Source organism: Molothrus aeneus, chromosome 1, assembly GCF_037042795.1.
Source record: "Molothrus aeneus isolate 106 chromosome 1, BPBGC_Maene_1.0, whole genome shotgun sequence".
In the NCBI taxonomy this organism is placed as follows: domain Eukaryota; kingdom Metazoa; phylum Chordata; class Aves; order Passeriformes; family Icteridae; genus Molothrus; species Molothrus aeneus.
The window spans coordinates 80,993,151-81,014,165 of NC_089646.1; the positions used below are offsets into that span (position 1 = coordinate 80,993,151).

A 21,015-nucleotide genomic window follows, 5' to 3' on the forward strand; every position below is an offset into this window, starting at 1 on the left:
CTGCTCCCCAGTGCTGCCACTCTCAAGGACAACCTGTCACCACAATTCATGGCCCAGCTCCTGCCTGTGCCTTGCAAAGCCACAGATTAACTTTGATGTAGCCTCTGGTACTGTTTTGTGGGGTGCTACACTGCTTAAAGGTGGGACCTTACTCAGGTGCGGGGAGGTGACTAAAGGCTGGGAGAGCATCCAGGGGACAGAACTCAAGCTGAACTTGTATCTTCACTCCCTAAAGCTGCCAGTGGATGCTGAGCATCAGGTGGGCCTTTTCTGTAGGTTCACTGAGGGATGGTTTAGCTGATAAACAGAATTCGGGGAAGATATTATTTGTCACATTCACATTTTCTGAAAAATCCCTTTGCCCAGGATTTTTCTCTTGGGAAGCTGAAAAGCCTCAGAGAAAAAGGAAAACGATAATTATCTGATTTGCTTCTCCTCTGTTTTGCTCATGTGGAATGTGTTTGGAGATTGTTTATCCATAGGTGGTTGTTTCATTGGTTTCTGGTGTGAGTTGTTTTCACTCAGTGGCCAATCAGTGCCAAGCTGTGTTGGGACTCTGGAGAGAGTCATGAGTTTTCATTATTATCTTTTTAGCATTCCGTAAGTATCCTTTCTGTATTCTTTAGCATAGTTTAGTATAGCATTCTTTAATATAATAAAGTATCTTAAAATAATAAATTAGCCTTCTGAGAACATGGAGTCAGATTCATCATTCCTCCCTTTGTCTGGGGGCAACGCAAATACAATAATTAATGAAAATCAATGGTGTGAGGCTACAGCAACTGAGCTGTTTTAGCCTTGATATTTTGAGAGGAAAATGCTAGAGCATTTTTAGAAATGCACCTTGGAAATGATGCCTTGGAGCATCAACAAAGCCTGAAAGGTGGTATGCAGTATTAGAAAGCATTTGAAAGCATTTTTAAGTGTTCTCAAGATCCTTTTTTATTAGAGGTGAGTCTCCTGGTGTTGTTCTGTCCCAGTCAGTTCTCTGGATGATGCAGTGGACAGCCTTTGCTCTTAGCCAGAGGCTGGCATGGAAGACCAGAGTGTGGTGTCTGTACCCTTCCTTGGGGAAAGTCTTTGAGGTTTATCCCCAGCTGTTACTGACATGGGAGATTGGAGGGCCACTGCCAGGGCCACCTCCCAGGACAGGGCCTTTCACGATCTTTGGGGACCAGGCACCTCAGAGAGCCCCAGCCCATGAGGCATTGCTGGTGAGCAGAGGCATCCAGCCACCAGGAGAGGCTGTGAGAGCTTCTTGTGCTGGTGAGCAGCTGCTGGAAGAGAGGGCAAAAGGAGTGTTTTGCTCTGGACCACTGGATGTGCTTGCAGCAGGCATAAAGGGTGTGGGGTTACCCCACCACGTGTGACTGCATCTGCTGGTGATGCTTAACCTAAGAAAGCCACACCCTGAGCACCCAATAAGCAGCGTTTACTGCAGTGCCTACAGCGTGGTGCTTATAATATGGACTCAGATTTAAAGGGATTTGGATTTCTAGCCCATTTCAGTGAAAGCTTTTGTTATCTTTCATGGAAATTGATTGCTTACCAGTAAAATCCATGTGGTTTATTGTTACAATTTAATAGGGTTTGCCTGTGAAAACAGATGTGAAAAAGCCCTTAAATAGCTACATGCCCTTCCAGCATCCCAGCATTCCCTACCCGACTCAGGGATATTTTCTCAAATGAATGATGTGGATAAAATTGAAATTAGCAGAAACACTGTGCAAGGAATCCTAGGAAAGGTATGAGTGGCTCTCAAAATATTTCACAGGTGTAGACCTTTCTGCAGTGCAGACCTTCCTGCTGAGCTGTGGGTGTAACATGGTACACAATTCCCACTTCAGCTCCTTCCCACCACTATGGTTTTCTTGACACTACTCTGAAAATGTGAGCAGTGTTGCCTTCTCTGGCTTGAGGGAGAGATCTTCAGGTCACAAGAATTTCTTCACTCTTCCATGGGTCTAGGAGTCCAAAGGCTGTTTTGGGTGAGTGTAAACCCACAATTCTGTAGGAAGATTCATGTCCATACATTAATGTGATTTTTAAATAACTGTGTGAGGGATGATCATTGTTAAATTAGATCTTGGCTTTGTTAGACTTACTGCTGCTGCTGGGCTGCTGCTGCCACCTCTCCCTCCTCTTTTTCCCTGCCCTGGGTTATTTAAATTCCCCCCAAGTGTCATTTTCAGATGTGCCTTCTCAGCTGGCACAAGGCTTTCAGAAGAACCCAGCTAATGGCAACAGGCAACACAGGGATTTTATGGCATTTAAACTGCACGGACCTGACTTTTGCTTTCATAACTTCATAAATCTCTTAAATTGCCCACTGGAATCTTCAAAAGCTGGAATTCTTCAGCAAAGGAGGGCATGATGGCAGTATATGATGCAAAACTTTCATAGTCTTGTGTTTTAGGCTAAGCTTTCCTACACAGCAAATACTCATTTGCCTAAGGAAATCACTTGGTGGAAAAAACAGGCCATGGGCATGGTAAGCTTCCTGTTACTCAGAGGGAAGGATACTTTTCACATGTGTTTTGAGGAGGGCACCTTTAATGTTATCTATCTGTACTGTAGGGAATGCATGAGCACTCTTGCCCTTCTTTGTCTTCAGAAGCTGTATGGGCTCAGCCACTCTGCAGCCATGAGCAAAGATGATCTGTGTCCTGGGTGTGTCCAGCCTCACCAGCACCTGACATCTGAAGACTGCCACTGGGATTGTCACAGGCTCCACAGGCCCCTGCTGTCCCAGCTGCCTCTGCCATCTCTGAAGAATTTTGTGTGGTTTTCCAAAGCCAAGAGGGGATACGTTCTCACTTTGCTTGACTGACATAGTTTTTGTTACATGGTTTTGTTTCTGTGGATTTTCCCATCCATCCTTTTTCCCTCACACCTGATAACCAAGAGCTGACCTTATGGATTAACTTGGTATTGAGGAAAATATTTCTCTTCAGTTGAGGGGTAGACTGAGGCACACAGGAAATTAACAAGTCCGACTGGAACAAGCCCTGCACTTGATCCAACAAATGCCAGCACAGGAACAGCTGCATCTTTAATGCTTATGGAAATACCAGATGGTGAGCTTGGCTGTAACCTGTTTTCTTCAGTTATATCCCTCTGTGGTGGTGGATTTCTTTCTCTCATTCTACCTCGCATTCTCTTTACTTTGGTCAGATCTGAGTTGACTGGTGTACAACACTCAGCTCTTCACTATGGCCTCATTTTGCTGCTTTTCCAATTTAACTAATTCTTGCCCCAAGGAAATGCCATTCAATGCCCTAAAAGAAGAGTGACCCATATAACATATGTTCTGTGCCCTGGGATGATGGGCTTAGGAGACAAAGAGCCAGAGTGATAGACTACCATATTTGTAGAATCTTCCTACCATATTTATAGCTTTTCTGCTTTTTTTTTTTTAATTTGACACATCCTGAAGCTGGGATTTTTTTTCTACTGACTAAAAATAGCTACAGTTGTGAATGTGATCTGCATGTGGCAATTGAAGAGCATACCTGGAGATAAAGAAGGAAGAGAGGTCTCCAGCCAAGCCCCAGGTTTGGAGTCTGGGAGGTGGGCTGATTGTCTGCAGTGCTTAAATCCCACGGCTGTGGGATCCTGTACAAACTGTGTTTTGTAGGAGGCAGCCCTGGGAGACCTGCAGACAGGGAATTACCGTAATCCAGCCTGAATGTCACGAAAGCATGGATTAATATTTCATCTTCTGACTCTGACTGTTGTCAGACTCACTTTGTTCCTGAGCAGGGGCTGTGATCCTCAAAAGACAGTGTTGAATTAAAGATTAAGCCAGTGTTTTACTTGATGGGAAGAGAGCAGTTCTCTGTGGAGGATGGTGACAATGCGGCTCTTACCCAGCGCTGCATGTGGGGGTTTGGATTTTCCCAAATCCAAATGACAGAGCAAAGCTGCAGCGTGCTGCTGGGGATGGTGTGAAGGGAAGGATCCCTGGCAGCTGTGAGCCTTGTTAATGAAAGTGACACTGGTAACTAGCTAAAGGTGAGCAAGAGGCACTGAGCGGCTCCAGGAGATGCCATTGGCTGCTGTATGTGAGAAAGCTCATCAGCAATGAGTAAAAGGGCAACAAGTACCTGCTTGGAAAAATGGAAGGTGCAAGAAACCAACATGGACCAGCAGAGAGCCCAGGTGAGAGCCTTACCCCAGGTCAAGGATGTGGCAGGGCAGCCCTCTTCGCTGGAAACAACACACCTAAGCTGCCCCAGCTCTCTGCACGGAAACCGGTTTCAGGATGAATGATTTACACCTCTTTAACCACTAACTGCTTCTGGTTGGTTAAGTCAAGTGAATATAAACCTGATTAAAATCAACCCAAGAGAGTTTGTGCACACTAGTTCAGCTTAACTTTTCAGTTAAAATGGCTCGATTGGAGTTTTTTTGTGTTGTTTTTAAATACAGACCAGACCTCTTCATGTTGCCTGGTATCTCTTCTCTGGACAGCTGACATACAGCACTTCTCCCTTGGCTTTCTCTGAGCACAGTATCCTAGTCAGTCATGCAGATTCTCATGAGGACTGGAAACCCTTCAGAAGCCTAAAAAGGCTCTTGCAGAAGACCTGGAAAACCATAGGCAAACACTGCTCATTATGCCCATGAACATAAAAAAAAAGGATAATGCAGTCAATCATGTGAAGAATAAACCCCACATTTTTCAAAAGCTAGAGGTGAGAAACTGATTGTGTAAAACACCCACAAAGTACATTTTTATGATCATGTTAGTGGAATTTCTGTTTGCTAAACAAAGTTTTGAGACCGAAAGAAAGAAAAATTATTTTAATATGGCTGGTCTGTTCGGTTCTGTTGCTCACCAAACAAATATTTTATTTCACTCATATGAATACACTTAGGAAGCTGCAACTGCAGCTTTTTGAAAAGGATACCAGGCAGTCAAAGACCACATTTCCCTTGAGCAGAACTTGGGTAAATGCTACATGACTACTATTCCACTAGACTTCCCTGTGAATGCAGCCAAGCTGACAATACAGCATGTCTGCTCTCAGTACAACTATGTTTGCATATTCTTTTCAAACACTACTTCACTTTGGTTTGGAACTGAACTTTTAGTGGGGCTATAACTTAAATTCCCCATTTACTTATTGATTTGTGTCCCATTAACACTGTCACACAAAAATGCAGAGCACCCCCACACTACTGGCTTCTGCAAAAAGCTGGCTCCAGTGTTGTGGCAGCAAACACAAGGAAACCTTAACTCCCTGCTGCTGCATGTGGTGTGAAAGTAAATATTTTATCACCTTTGTCAGCAGAAAGCTGTGCACAGCGGCTCAGGAAGCACCTTTGGTGGTTAGCACCTCTCTGAGCTGACTTCAGTTACTATGGCACCAAGAGGAAAAACCCCATTGGCGCACACACACACGGAGCAGAGATGTTCCAGCAGTTCCTGGGCCCCTTTCCTGATCCACATTTACAGGAGCTCACTGCTCCATCAGTGCCTTGTGGGAAATCACTGGATGCATCCAGGACAGCACCCGTGAGCACAGATTTTGCACATCTGCCCCTGGAAGGTTTCTGTTCCTTTTCTGTCTGTTTTGGAGGAAGGGCTTGGGCAAAGAACAAACTGGCATTCGTGTGGGAAGCTGCTACAACAGGAAGGGGAAAATTAACTACTGAATCCATTTTTCCAACCTCTTCTCTTTCCCTGAGAGACAACTGAAACAGGAGCATTTGGCCCACTAATTATCCACAAACCTGTGCAGTTTTATAGATATAAAAGCATGCTACAACCATTGTAAATTCAAAGGTGCCAAGAGAAGTGGCAAATTTAAACCTGACTAGGCAAAATTAATGTGCATAATAACTTTCATTACCCAATGAAGTACAATTTTCACATAATCCCCTGCCTCTTCTCATGCAAGTGCTCCATAGTGTTCAGTGAAAAAGGCAGCTGGTCTGTTTTCCCTTTGTAGCCTCCATAATATACCCAAATTATTTGCTCCTCTCACAGAACAATTATTTAATACTGTCTTTTTGAGAGATGGTCATCATTAACATATATAAGTGCTCCACATTATCACTAGGAGGTAAGAGGATTTTTATATGTATATGTGTTAATAATATATGTTAAAAAATTTAAATTATGTATGTATCTATATATTTTATATATGTATCTCATTATTACTTTATACTGGAATAGTGTTCATGTGTGCCTGTTATCTGCAGGTAGTTTTATAGGTATGGTTAAGTGTAATACCATGTGTAATTAAAATTACTTAATTATATAAGTGTCTATATAGGTGGGGAACTGATTTGGAGCATCCAGTTTGCCCAGTCTGGGATATCCATATTTAGCATTATTAAGCACATCTCAGTCTCAGCATGAATTTGGCTGATATCATTTATACTTCCCAGAGGTCAGCAGCTCCACAGCCAAAGCAGAAAGGGTCCAGAGTTCACGAACTTCTCCATAAGTGCTATGTTTAGCTGTACATAGGAATTCACCAAACAGAAGAAAATTCCTGCTCTCCAGAATGAGTTGGCCCTTCTCATTTTCCAGGCTTCTTTTCTAATACTGTGACAGCCTGTGATACCTTTGGAGGTATCTATGAATACTTTTTAGCTTTTTTCCTTACTTGGATGGTGGCCAGCACAGTGGCTGATATTGGGTGATGGGGAAGATGGTGCCTTCTGGGAACCCCCATGCTGAAGCTCTTCCTCACCAGAGATGAGAGCACAATATCATTTTAGAAAATGTTGGGAAGCAGTTGGATTTCCACCTTCCGCTGTCACTGTCATTAAATCCCTGTTAGTACAATTACTGCAGAACTAGGTTGGCCCATGGGGCTGGGAGCTTCCTGGGAGCACCATGGTGAGATGATCCCAGGATACCAAGACAAGGAATGGCTGTGATGGCAGACAGCCCCCATGCCAGTTACAGCACTCCAGGACTGATTCTTCCCACTAATGTGCCACACTACAGCCTGGCACTGAAGGCAGGTAGAAAACCTCCCTCTGCCCTAGGAATTAATGTCCCTTTTCCCTCTGAGAACATCTTTCTGCAGCAGCACCTTTGCCTTCCCTCAGGGGCTCCAGCTGCCAGGAAGTGCTGCAAAGGGTTTGCTTGCTCTTTTTTAGGAGGTAAACTGTGCTGCTTGAGTGACCAGGAGCAACCTGAAGTGCAGCCAGTATTGCCTGGCATTTCATTGTTATGGATCTCTTGGGAGAAAAGAAATCCACAACAAAACACAGATCAAGCCACTCTATTTGTGCTGAAATCCAACAGAACTCAAATCCTCCTTGGCAGCAGCAGCTCAAGGGGACAGATGGCTGAAAGCAAGCCAGGTGTGCCTTCTCTTCCTCCTCCTCATCCTCCTCCACTGTGGTCCCTTTGCCACAGGTTTCAGGAAGAGTTTTGTGGGAGCTTTGCCCACTGCAACCTTCAGACAGGTAAGGTAAACAGCAAGTGAGGGGTGCAGACTTTAGGGTGAGGACAATGATGAAGAGGGGAAGATAGCAGATCAGAGAGGCAGCAGGGGAGGAAGGCAATGAGGACACAGAAACCTGTGGCCTGCCCTGCCAAAACTAGCAAGTGCAAAGCTTTACACAGATGCCTCAAGTGGAGTCACACTCTCAGCAAGGATACTGGGAGACCACGTGCTTGCAGCAGAGCATGGACACAGGCCAGAAAAGCAATGACTTCTTTCTCCAGCAAGATGACCAGTGAAAACCTGATGGGAAACAAAAGCAAGAGTTTTCCTTAACTCCTAGGGAAAAATTCAATAGGAGTGGAAGTTAACCCACAATCACTGCATGGAAACCAAACAACTTTTAGGTGATGCTGATGAGTCTTTTGGTGAAAATGAACGGCTTTTAGGTCCACTGGAAAGTGAAAGGCAGCATCCCAAAACCCCTCTGAAGAATGAGCGTGTCAAGTAAGTTTAACATCTTGTGCCTCTTTTAATGGAAATATCACATTTATGCACATGAACACAGTAAAGTACAAAGGATTAGAAAATAGGCTTAATTTCCAGCCCCTAATTCTAACATACTGTTCATTAATCCCTGAGTGCACCTGTCAACTGTCGGTCTCTTGCAGGTGGTACTGAAAGTGCAAATTCAAGTGCTCAGCTGTAGCACAGGTTGCTTTTCAGAACCAAATATTAGTACTAAATCTTCAAAACCCTGGGTTGGCAGTAAACAAAAATTAACAGTTAAACCATTCAATCCAGTGTACCAATTTGAAATCTATCCTGATACCTTTGCCACAGCCAGCCAAAAGATTGTCTGCCTGCTTTCCAGAGAAATGAGTTCAACTTGTACTCTGGTCACCCCAAAGCCATTAAAAAATTGGTGCCTATGAATTGCACAGCCCTGATGCACTTACAGATTAAACTGCTATTCATATTCCCGGGACTGGGCAGGTGTATTGGCAGGTGCATATTCCTCCAGCTCTGACCCAGGAGGCCACCTGGCACTGCAGTCTGGCCAGCACGGAAGTACAAAGAACAGGCTGTGTGGAAAAATCTTTGTCTCCCACATCTGTCCTAAGCCCTGTCAGACCCCTCAGACAGGAAATGGCAGTGCTGATCTGGGCTCCAATTTTCAATCAACTGAATTTATTTCTCCCATGGCATGCACAGTTTCATTACAAATTCAGTGAGACTGAGGCCAGCCTCTGTGCTGTGGGACTAAAGGATGGAAAAGTTTTCCCTCTCTTTAATTGAGGGGAGAAACTGGTGACAGCAGCTGCTGGGGTCGGGTCTGCCTGGGCTCCAGCACAGCAACACCTTCAGGAGGACACACTGCAGCACATTTCAGTTCAAATGTGTGCAAAGCCTGAGCAAAACCTTACCCTGAGCATGTGCTCTGTGCTGTTTGCATTGGACCTCTACTTCTATCAGCATGGTCTTTCTTCAGCAAGCAGCAGGTTCACAGCCCTTCCTGACCAGAATCTGCCAGGGCTTGGCTTGCTGTTCAGCCTGATGACTGGTACAACCAGAGGAATCCTTAATGGATCCTTAAAGGAGCACAAAAACTTGCAGCAACCTGTGGGAACTGCCACTTGGAGATGCACTTCCATACAAGGGAAAGTTTTCTCCCTGTGTGGAAACAGGGGGTGAGGTACTGCCCTCCTCGGGCACCCAGAGGTGTGGTACCCAAGGTTACAGTGACATCTGGCCACATCAGTGGCTGAGCTGCCTGGTTCTGCACCTCTGACTGGGTATTCACAGCCTGTAGCTGCACTTGACACCTGGGAAAGTTGGTTGAACCTCTGGAAGCTGCATAATATTCTTGTCCTGGCTATATTCTGGAAAGGCTAACAATAAACCTGGTGAGTTTTTTAAAAAGAAACTTTAATATCAACCTAAAAAATATCCACTGTGCTTCACCATCTCCCTTATTTCACAGTTAAAAGCAATGACAAAATATTCCCTGAGACTAAAAAGGAGACAACAGATAAAGGGGATAAAGGGAAATCTATTGGAGGAGGCATATCTTAGGTGGTGGTGGCAATCAAAAATTGTCTCATCTTCTATATTTCTTCAAAGAAAGAAACTGTCTCATCTTCTATATTTCTTCAAATCACTCCATGCACCTGATTTATATTTGCAGAAGATGTGACTACCTCAACTGCACAGATATTTCATATTAAGCCCTTTTTAGGTTCAACAGAATAAACAATAGCATTAGGAACTGCATCCATACAGATTGTATAGACCTGTACTTAAAATCTGTTAACTGGAATAGAAATAAAGTGCTTAGTATATCCAAAACAATTGTAGACCTGGATTTTCACTGCCAACCAACACTGTGGTAAATTTTAAACTTTTAATTATTACTATAAACCTTTGCAATATGTCTACCTAAGGAAGAAGAGGGAGGAATGTCTAGTGTCAAAAGCACAACTCCTTAATTTTGTCCATTACAAAATGAACAAACACAAAATACGATCCTTTCAAACACGTTTTTCAAACTGTTTCACAGTCATTCACCAGGAGCTGGAAAAACAGGAATCCATAAGAGGACTGCACCACTTAGAATGTCCTGTCAACAGCAGACCAGTAAACCTAGTAAGTCTTCCAGCTCAAAGCATCTTCCTGCTCCACCATCAGACTTGCTGTGGCATAGCCCTTGCTGTATTTCTGCTCCTTTCCTGCTCCTGCCATGACTCAGTATTCCAGCTCCATGAGCAGTGGGCACGCACAAAGGCATTCAGTCTGTTACCTTGCTGGGATAACAAGACTAGCAGCTCAAGAACCTTCTCAGCAGCTACCTTCAAATCAGGTCCTGCTCTGGGCAGGAGACACCTGCCTGGGCTTTTGAGCCTCTGCTGCTCTATTCTTCTCCAGCTCCTCTGCCTTCCTCCGCTCTTCTTTCAGCTCCTTGTATCTCCATTTGGGAATCTGCAGATAGGGGTCCTCCTTGGCACTGCTCCTCCTCCTGGCCTTTTCTGGCTGGAAGGTGGGCGGAGGAGCCTTGCTGACACGGACTTTGGGGATGACAAATCCCGGCCGGACACTGCTCCGTCGAAGCAGGTGGAGCGGCAGCAGACTTGCTTTCCTCGTGGCTACTGTTGTCACCTGGGACATGGCCATGCTGATGGGCTGCAGGCTGGCTCTTCGTTCCTTCTTCTTGGGGACCACAGTGACTTTGGAGTTCTGGAAGAGCTTCTCATAGCTGCTAACGTGATCCTTGTCTTGAGATCGGATCTCCTCTGCTCTCTGCTTCCTAAGGATCTCCTGCACTGCCAGTCTGCGTTTCCCCACACAAGGTGGGCTGCCTGGGCACACAGTCCGGCACCCCAGGGCAATGAAGGGACTTCCCAAACTTGTTGTCACCTTCACCATGTGGTCAAGAACCCCATCCTCTTCCGGGCCATAGAAAGACCGGAACGAGACAGCAGCCCTTACGCACTCAGAAATCTTCTGCAAGCAGCTTTTTGGCTCTGCAGCCTTGGCAAGAAGTTCCTTCATTTTTGGCCATTCTGGTTTATATTGATCAGAAAACTGTTCTGGGCATGGCCTGTCCATCAGCTTCTGCATGACGAAGGCAGACTCTGATCTTCCTGTGAAACAAGCCCATTCCCATGAAGTCAGTCCCCGGCTTGGGTCAGTTGCATGAACATTTGCCCCTCAAAAGAAAAACAATTAGCATTAATTAATTAAAACACCCACATTTCTGTTATCAGAGGTGAGTCAGGCAGACCCCTACATGAAAATGTCACATAAAATACACAATAATATTTGTGTCAAAATGAACATACAATAAGGATACATCTGATTCCTGACTTTATGAACTTCTTATGTATTTAAAACAAGGTAAAAGGCATTAAGACTGCATATATGAAATTCTCTTAAAATTACAAATAATGAAATAATGAATTTCACCTGCATTTAATCTTGACTGCCATTTTAATATCCATTCACTTGAGCTCACAAGGAAAGAGTTACAGATATGGAAAGAAACAATTCTCTATAAAAAAATCCTTCCCCGTATCGAATAGTGAACTTTCTACTGGTCACGTCCACTTGGAAGAAAGGTCTTAGGCTAATAATCACAAGTTTCATGAAAATATCCACTCACTGCTCACTAGGGGTAAAATCAGCAAATAAAATATAATTAATTTCTTTTAAAATATCTCTATTAAAAATGGGGGAAAAAAAAGAAAGTAAAAAATGTGCAATTCATGCTTTCTTATGTCTGAAAGGACCCTGTAGAATTAGGAAATGTTGAGAAGATGGTAACAAGGATGATCAAATATAAGGAAAGTATCCATGAATGTCCAAGAGTGGATAATGGGTGAGATGGACCTTCAGTTTGAACCCAAAACAGCTGGTCTCACCTACCTGAGATAACAAGCCTAAGGAAATGAAGTAACTGTTAGCCAAAACATTCTGTTATTTCTAAGTGGATCAGCCATAAAAGGCAGCTGGGATACAGGCTACACAGCAGAGGCTTAGACATTTGAAGTGTTTTGTCCTGGAAGGAAATTATTTCAAGTGGCCTGTCCTTCTCCCATTCCCAGTTTATATTTATCTCTCTGATTCTGATGTCTGTCCCCATCACCATTCTTTTTTTTTTCTCACATATTTCTGCATCCTTTTTCCATCTTTGCATTTCTTTTGTTCTCTCCATCTTCCACTAAGACCTCACACATTGGCTTTTGCCCTTCTTCTTCCCTCTTGTTTTCAAGTGGAGTTACACTCTTCTCCCCCGGGGCACTTGGGGGCTCTTGAAAAGAGGATACAAGAGTCTCATGAGAAGCAGACATCCCAGTCTGCCCCATGGTATCCTTTACAACTTCCTTAGTATCATACCCACATTCCTTGGCAACCAGAAAATTGCAGGGAAGTCTTCCCATAACATTAGGGTGGAGCTGTGGGCATTTGTTAATGAGGATGGCGTGTGCCCAGTCCTGCTGACAAAGAAGAGCTCTGTAAAGGACACAGGAAGCTCAATCCAAAGTGCACCTGTGGAAGAATTGCTGCAGAACAATGAACAGCAGCAAGTGGTTCTGGAAGCTGAAGTTGGCAGGACACTGTTGCAAATAGCCAGCAGATTACAGCTGGTGAATGCTATAGGATACAAAAGACCTGTCAAAAAATTGGCTTGATGGCACCAATTAAAAAGAATCTCAGAGACGTGTCAAGGACTTGACAACTGGCACCATATCCTGGGCTTTGCATCCAAGTGATCCTGGGCACACACACCTTGATGCTCTACAGTACATGGGTATGAAGGTGAAGAATGAAATCAATGGGAGAGTGAGGGAATACTCTCTGGTTTCAGGCAGACAGGTTCTTAAACTGAAAATCCTTTAGTTTATATTCTGCCTTTGATCTTTGACTGATCTCAGAGGGAGCTTTGCACGCTCCAGTCTGCAGACTGTTCTGCAGATCTGTTCCCTGGGACAGGCACGGGCACTTTGCCCAGCTGCCCTCAACATACTGAGCTCTGCAACATTTAGTCATGGTTTACTCATATCTCTGTCACTGCAGACAGTTTCTGGGTTTCTTGAAAGAGTTTAAAGCTGGGATACAAAGAACATTTGACTTATTGAAGGGCTTCTTTACCAGGTGAAGGACCATTTTCAAACAGACAACACAAAACTGACCCACACAGATCTTGTCACAAAAGTGACAGTCTATCCCATTGCTTCACAAGAAGGAGATGTCCAGAAATCTGAGGAAAGGACCAGAGAATACTGGCAATGAGACTGTTACCAGAATACTGGTACATAAAATAATAATAATTTTTTTTCCAGGTGGATTATCTTGGAGACAGCATTTCAAACTGGAATAAGGAGTACTTGATATAAAGAAAAGCAACCACAATCTAGTTTGTGGTGGGTTCAGTATAACCTTTCCCACAAAGGACGTTTTGTCATTAGAGGAAGATAAAGGCAAAAAGAGAGCAGAGGAAAAGTGATAAAAACCTCAGCTTTATTAAGCTAGTTCCTAAGTCTCTGAGAATATCCCTAAAGAGAAGATGCTGGAGACATAGATCAAGAATGGATGTGGAAGGAGACACCCTAAGCAAAATTGCTGATAACAGTTAAAGTATAATTTAAGTGAAATTTGCAGAAAGGACACTCAGAGAGAGAGCACCAGGGCACTGCAGGGAGTCAAGCATGGGACCCAGACTGGAAGGTGGAAAGAAGCCAAAGAGAAGGAACGAATCAAAGAGTTCATGTAGATTTGAAGAAAGGATCTCAGAGGCAGAATGGTTTGATGAAGTTCATGACTGTAGAAATTACAGATAAATCAGGGAGGGGTGGGAAAAAGGCAGACCAACACATACCTCCTGCTTCCTAACCTCTTTTTGAACCTCCCGACCCAAACTTCCTATCTTTGGATTTCCCTCATCTCACACTAGCCTCTTTCCCTAGTCCCTTCTTAATACTTGCCTGATTCTGAGCTCCTTCCCAAAAGAGCTCACTGTGACTGTGGCAAATTATGTGGAAGTTGTTTCCTTGATGTACATATAACAGGCAAGGAATTAATACAGGAAGAACAGCAGCTAAAGGAATTGTCTTCAAATAAAAAATTTAATTCTCAGCTTGTAAACAAGCAAGAGGTCTAGACAGCTGTTTACCATTATCTTCAAGAAAAAGTCATTTCAGTTCTGATATGGTGCAGCTGTGAGAATTTGGAGCAGAGTAGTTCAAAAAGAGCAGTGTGAGAAAGTGCTCAGTGGGGGCTCCTCACCTTTGCTTGGGGGCTGCACTCAGCTCTGGCCCTTGTCTGGGCTATGCCTGTGCCCTGCTGGCCTGGACCCTGACCCACAGACATAATTTCTTGTTTTGCCTCAGACCTACCTTGACTCTATGAACTTGCCTTTGTTATCATGGACTTGCCTGGCAATCACTGCAGTGCTGCCTGATCCAGGTTATTGACACCAGCCCTGCCACGTTCCTCAAAGGAACACCTTTGTTGAGGAGGCTGGTGCTGTCACCCTTGGCTCATCTTCCTCTGAGGAGAAGCCCATTCTTTCTGACAGATGGCTCCCCAGGTGTTTTGGAAACTGTCTCAGAAAACAATACTACAGAGTATTGAAATCCCAACCTACCAAGAGAAATCAATGCTGACTTTTTACCTTGTATCACAAAATCTCTCCTAAGGTGTTATTCACTATGGTTTTATTGATTTTCTGTGCAAATCAGGATACATTCCTGAACAAACTTGTCATTCAGCAGAATGCCTTATCTAGAATATACATGAGTAGTCATGTCCCTTTGTACATGTGATAGCAGTCTTATAGAACTAATTGTCATTTCAGTGTAACTATAGCCTACAAGTTTTCTTTCAGGAATGCTGCACTTGCCACTTGCCTTGCTTTTCCTAGAAGTTTCCCTGAAGATCATTTTCAGCGCAATTAATTTGAACACGCATGCTCCTTTAGGATATAAATATCCTATTTTATTAAGACTTCAAGTCCTTTTGAGGTGCAGAACAGGCATCTTGAGTTTAAAGATGGGGCTGAAGAGACTCAGGTGTTTGTTGCCAGCCTGTTTTTTGGGTGTTTTTTTGGGTTTAAAGCCCAGTCTGCAGATCCAGGGCCACTCTGCCAGCATTACTAAAGCAGCACTGAGTTTAGACTGGAGATTACAGCAGGGCTTGACACGTGAACAGCAACCAGCATTTCTGGCTGGCTCCCCTGATGAGTGCTGGCAGAGGCGTGGTGCTGGCAGCGCAGCAGCCTGTGACAAACTGCCAGTGGCAGAGGGGCCCCCCTTCACCCGCTGTGTGCTCACAAGCAGCAAATTCACATGTTCCAAAGGCTCCCTCTGAAAGAGCAATGCTATGGCCAAGTGTCTCAGAGTGCCTTAATCTTGTAGTGATTGACCTTGCCCCCCCTCCACAAACTCAAATTTCAGAAAGAGCAGTCACTTTGGCAATCCAGCTCCGACCATCTGTCACACATTGCTGTCACCTCTTTCCCCATCTGACTGTGCTGAATCCATGCTAAGGCAGCTAGGAAGGTGAGTTATTTTGCTTTGCTGACCTCCTGCATTGCCATCAGCAGAGGTCTTACCCAAGCCACTGAATGGATACCAGGTTTAAAACCTCCTGGCTGTAACTCTTTTCTAAACACACATAACTGCTTTGTAGCTGTGCAAGAAGACCCACAGCTGATTATGGGTGTTTCCCCTCTATGTTGCCATGCATTTTTACATTTTAATATCAAATTTTGCTGCTTTATTTGTGAAACTGATTTTTTCACCAAATCTTTTAATGTCTTTTACCTTCTGCAGCTCACTAGTACTTAATTGTCAGCACCCACTCAGTGTCTCTTAAATCTCAAACTACTTCTAAATCCATTCTGAATGAGAATTTCCCTCCTTCCCTCCCTCCATTTCACCAGACTGTGCAGTGCTAAAAAATACTCAGATATTAAAATGGGTGAAGGCAAATTACTGCGCTTCCTTTGTGGCCTCTAATTTGAGCTGAAAATGTGAGGAACTGCAAGTACTCACTGAAACTGCAATTCAGAAAATCAAAAGTATGTTAACTTGCTAGATCTTTAGTTGGTGGATGACCTTGGGTATCCTCTCTATCTCTGATGCAAAAATAGGCTGATAAAGCTTTCTGTAGGCAAACCCAAGATGGAGGCTAAAAAAAAAACATTTTCTGGCTGTCTAAAGGTTTGTTCTCCCCAATATTCTGGTTTTTTATGAATCATGGAAACAAGAAATGGCTATTCAGATGCTAGAGGCAGTAACCACAGAAGTGAACTTTGATAATAATATTTTAGTATAAGAATCAGAATAACAAGTACTGGGTTATTTGCATAGATGAAAAGTTGCAAAACAGCTTCTAGTGACCCAAACAGAAAGAACAAGCTTCCCTCAGATCTTGAGTGATAATAATAGGTCATGACACCATAAGGCAAATTTGACAAGTCAGAAAATCATAGGATTGAAGTTTCATTTTAAGTAATGATTTATAACACTCACTGGAAAATTCTGAACTAGCATCTGCATGATGTACGTGTGAGTCCAGAAAGTACATCTGTTTCTAGTGGTATTCAAGCTCTGACAGTAGTTTCATAATTTTCTGTCATAAAAATTTAAAATGAATGATCCAGTTCCTAAGCCTTTGTTCCAGAGTAAGAGGCTACAGAACCTAGCAGAAAATAACACACTAGTTACCACATCATGTCTTCTGTGTCATATCAATGTCTAGAAACTGGATATTATGGAATGAAGGACAGTAATATCACGGAATGAAGGATAGTAATATCACTATGCTTGATAAAATCGTGTGACTTAAAATACTCTGATTATGAAGGGTTAGACTCTTGTGACAGCAAAATCACTGAAATGAACTCCTTGTTCAAGATCTGTCCCAATGATATGGACCTGTAGGACTCTTGATCTGGACAGTAACAATATTCACATGCCATTTGTTATTATTTCCACAATATTTAATTTGTGTTTTCATATTTGCATCTGAAAAACAAATATATATAGTAATAGAAACTAGTTATTTAATCGTTATCTAACAGTTTATATACCAATTACTTCATATTAAAAAACCCATACAATATTGTGGCTGAAAAATGCTGTATGTTAGGACGGCTCTTGTAGAGGCTGTTGCCCCTCAAGGGGCCTTCTGATTCTCCTCTCCAGGACCCCTTCACCGTGCAATGCAACACAGCCAGAAATTCAACAGCAGACAGGAGCCAAGAGCAAAAAACATAATTTCTGTTCTCAGTTGTGTAGAGAGACAGGTGGGCAGAGAGGGACCTGCTCACTCCCTGTGCCACAGCTCCCTCCTTGCAGCAGACACAGGTGGTGCTCTGTTGCTCATAAACCTGGAGACCAAACTCAGAGCTGTGGAGGCATTAACAAAAAGTGAGTGACCAGATTTCCCACCAGTGTTCCCTGGTGGGATGTGGCCCCTACACCCAACACTCCTGACAGGGGCTGGAGCCCCCAAAGCTTTCCAGTCCCCAGCACAGTTCAAGGCAGAAATGGAGGTCTGGCTGTGATCTCACCCTTGCAGTGTCTGCCACACACAGAGATGGCAGCCAGCGACCAGCATGTCTTTCCCACCTGTGTCACGGATTTCATCAACTCATGTTCTACAAATTTTGGTGATCCTGCTCCCCAGACTCTCCTGGAGACAATAAATCTCACCTTCACAGCTCTAGGAGAGCTCCTGGGTGAGGTTGTACAAGCAAACTCTTGCAGCATCTGCCTTCACTGCCTTGACTATGGCTTATTTAAAAGCTGCACCGATTTCCAGGGAAGGCTGTACCACAGTTCTCAGAGCAAAAACATCCCAAGAGACAATTTTATTCTTGGTAGTTGTTAGATGGTGACAAAGACAAAGAAAAGCACTTTGCATACCTGCCATCATCAAGGCTTTCACACATTCTGTTCGGCCCTGCATTGCAGATTTCATCAGGGCTGTGAATCCAAACGCATTCCTCTTCTCAATATCAAGCCCAGGAAAATAGTTCAACAAATAGTTTGTAATGGTTATGTGCCCTTTAAAGAAACAAAAAAGCAGAGAAAATGTCATACAATGCAGGTGCTGTCTCAAGGATAAACCAAAAATTTACTCCTGCAGGTCTGATAACTGGAAAATGCAGATAATTAATAAGATATCTTTTCTTTGTGTCCTCTTCCATTCAACACTGTCATCAGCCTTAGGATTAAGTGGCCCTGACTTTTGACCAGAATATTGGGATAGGAGGTGGAAAATCTGGGTTCCTACCTTCTCTCAAATTGCTCTCCTTTCTGAAAAGTCAGTTTAAGGTAAGAGAATAATTGAAGACTAGAAATGGTCACTCTGAGTTTGCAAGGGGCCCCAGGTTCTTGACCCAGTGAGTAGCACTGCAGAGGCAATCCCTACACCCGATGCCCCATCACCAGGGGCAACTTATTGCAAAGGTTCAGCTTTTTCCCTCCCCTGGTAAATTTGAGCCTTACAATCATGCTGCTTCATTAAAAAGTGATGACTGCACATAGTTGTTCCAGCTAACAATGCTTTCAAACTATGCCAGGCCTGATACAAGAGCAAGGAATATTTTGTGTAGCATCCCACATTTTTATTTTTCCATCTGACAGTGTAAAGCCACTTGTCTACTTTCCTGCAGTTGGGAAATTGGATTGATGTTCAGTTTTGGTAGTAAAATAAATTATTTAAATTCTGTTTCTAAAAGCAACTGTTGTTGCCATTCATGGGCCTTGTGTGCCAGGATAACTGGTGTCTACAAGGCTATATGGAGGAGCTGAACACATCTCTGGCTAAATGGTTGGAAGACCAATTAAGACACCAAATCTTTATAATTGGACTATCAGATGAATAGCTAGGGCCATTATGACTCATTCAAAACAGTTTTCCCTTCACTTGTCAATCATTTTATGATGCTTTGATGCTCTATAAAATAATGCCGTCTGTCAGGCAGCTGCAACAATCACAATTTAATTAGCAAGAGCTGTAAAAATATTCTCTCATTTTGCTCTGCAGACCAGATGACTATTCTGTGATGCATGCCATTCAAATTCATCTAGAAATATTACTGAAGCAGATTAGAATTCATACAGGACAATTTTAAAAGTCTGTAGCATCACATCTGGTGTAGATTTCATCAGCAGCCACTTTGTACCAACACAGTCCTCCATTCATTTTGAAAAGCAAGTTAAGAAAGTCTTTACCAATTAATTTGTGTTGCAGGTGTTACTCTTTCTCTCCTATTTTTTTTACTCTGCTACCTTTCTGCATAACTGGAGACTCTCATGAAACCTGAGCAGATGTAGAGATAATGCAGATCAGATGAGCGACTCCAGAGCCAGAGAAAACCAAATAAAAAGCTCCCTGTACCTTGAGCAGTCTGATGAGAATGAAATATAAAGTTTCATCAAACCACAACAAGCTGAACAAAGCAAAAGCGAACTGTGTTCAGGGCAGGATCAAGTGGCCTGGTCCTGCTTACTCAATAAAGAGAATTCAGCTTTGCTGATTCTATGGCATAAAATCAAATCCTAGAAAGGAGTCAGTTGCTACTGGGAGAATCTTTGTGCCCAAATTGTTTTGCAGGACATGCTCTGATTCAGTGATGTGCAACATCATGAAGGTTCATGAAGGCTTTGGAACAAAACCCTGCTTTTTGACCACAAAGACTAGAGACAAGCTGAAAGAAGTAGAAATAATAAAATGGAAGATTTTTCAGCAGTTATTACATCACTGAAGATGTTCTTCCTTTTGCCAAAAGTATAATTACAGTAGGAGATGTTTTGCAAATCTGGGGTGATCCTAAGAATTAATCCTGAAAGACCTTTCTTAATCAAAACTCTCCAGGGGACTAGAAGTGACTTCAAATTAGACACAAAAAAAACCCCAAAAAAACAAACCAGCAGCAAAATATGAAAGAAAATTAAGAAGTTTGTGATTCACAGAAGTTTTGTGTCTCAGGGATTCCTGAAAACCAGTTTTAATCTGGAGGATCTTCTGTCCTCTGAGGTTTTGCTTCAGATTTCCAGTTCAAACAGATATCAAATTCAAAGCAAAACTCAGAGCTGCCAAGTTTTAGTTCAAACCCCGTCGTACACTTTTGATTTAATGCCATGAAGTTTGCTTTGGTTCTCCTGTGTCTGTGTGAACGAGCAGCCTGTACCTAATTTATAAACTGGGTGAGCCTCCTGTGATGCAAAGTCTGCTGTGAAAGCCCTGTGCAGCTCTAAAATAAACGAGCCTGGGCTCAGCCTGTTTGGCAATACTGAATTCAAAGCAGGCTTTTGCTGTTTGCAAGCCAGATCTACTTCCTACCAGAACTGGCATGCCAAGGTCTCACTTCTTCTCCCTGCGAGCCGTATTTAGAGATCAGCACAGATGTCTGTAATAGCTTAATTCACTTAATTGCTGCCACAAAGGAAAGGCCTGTAATGATGACAATATTACCTAATAATCTGTGTAATGCAGGCAGAAGGATAAGCTGCATAGTAAGGAAGACCCTTTGTCAAATAACATCTCACTCCTGAATTGTACCTGCAAAATTCTTGTGTTTGGCCTGCGGGCAGCAAATGCTTCCTCACAGATGGATGGAACCAAAGACACCCAGAAGGCTTTATCTTCTGGGTGTTTTAGGTGTTTGTGTTCTCATGTCTTTCCTAATAAACAGAAACTGGGATAGCTTCCAATTTTGTTCCCAGCAAGGCTCTCAAACTGGTGGCTGCAACATAAAACATGTATACTTTGTAAGCAAATACAACTCCCTCTGAGCACAAGTGCATGCCAATTACTATACACTGATGTAGCTATGTCCCCATCAGCAGCAGAACTGAGGAAAAAAATTTGTAATTTTCTTTCTTTTCCTTTTCCACTTGTTATTTCAACCACATGTTTGTATCAATCTCCCCTTTTTTTCTGCATTGTCCTTGTAATGATGTTTAATGATTTTGCTTCTGCTTCAATAGCATTACCACCCATTTCTGGACACCACCTGCTGCAGACTGCAATGCATTTACAGTTCTGGAAGGCAAGCTCTCTCTGAAAAGGGATATAAGAAATAGGAAAC

The 21,015-nt window shown here is 43.1% G+C and overlaps 1 protein-coding gene across 1 annotated transcript in view; it reads right to left on the reverse strand.

The window, feature by feature from the left end:
• Positions 1 to 7,924: 7,924 nt before the first annotated feature.
• The window catches only part of ANKRD33B (ankyrin repeat domain 33B), a 44,876-nt gene continuing 31,785 nt past the window's right edge, over positions 7,925 to 21,015 (reverse strand). Inside the window, exons 3-4 of the mRNA XM_066545677.1 lie at positions 17,843 to 17,983; positions 7,925 to 11,119 (exon numbers count right to left, since the gene is read on the reverse strand). Coding sequence (XP_066401774.1) covers positions 10,269 to 11,119; positions 17,843 to 17,983 — 992 coding nt within the window. The 3' untranslated portion in view covers positions 7,925 to 10,268. The remainder of the gene's footprint in view (positions 11,120 to 17,842; positions 17,984 to 21,015) is intronic.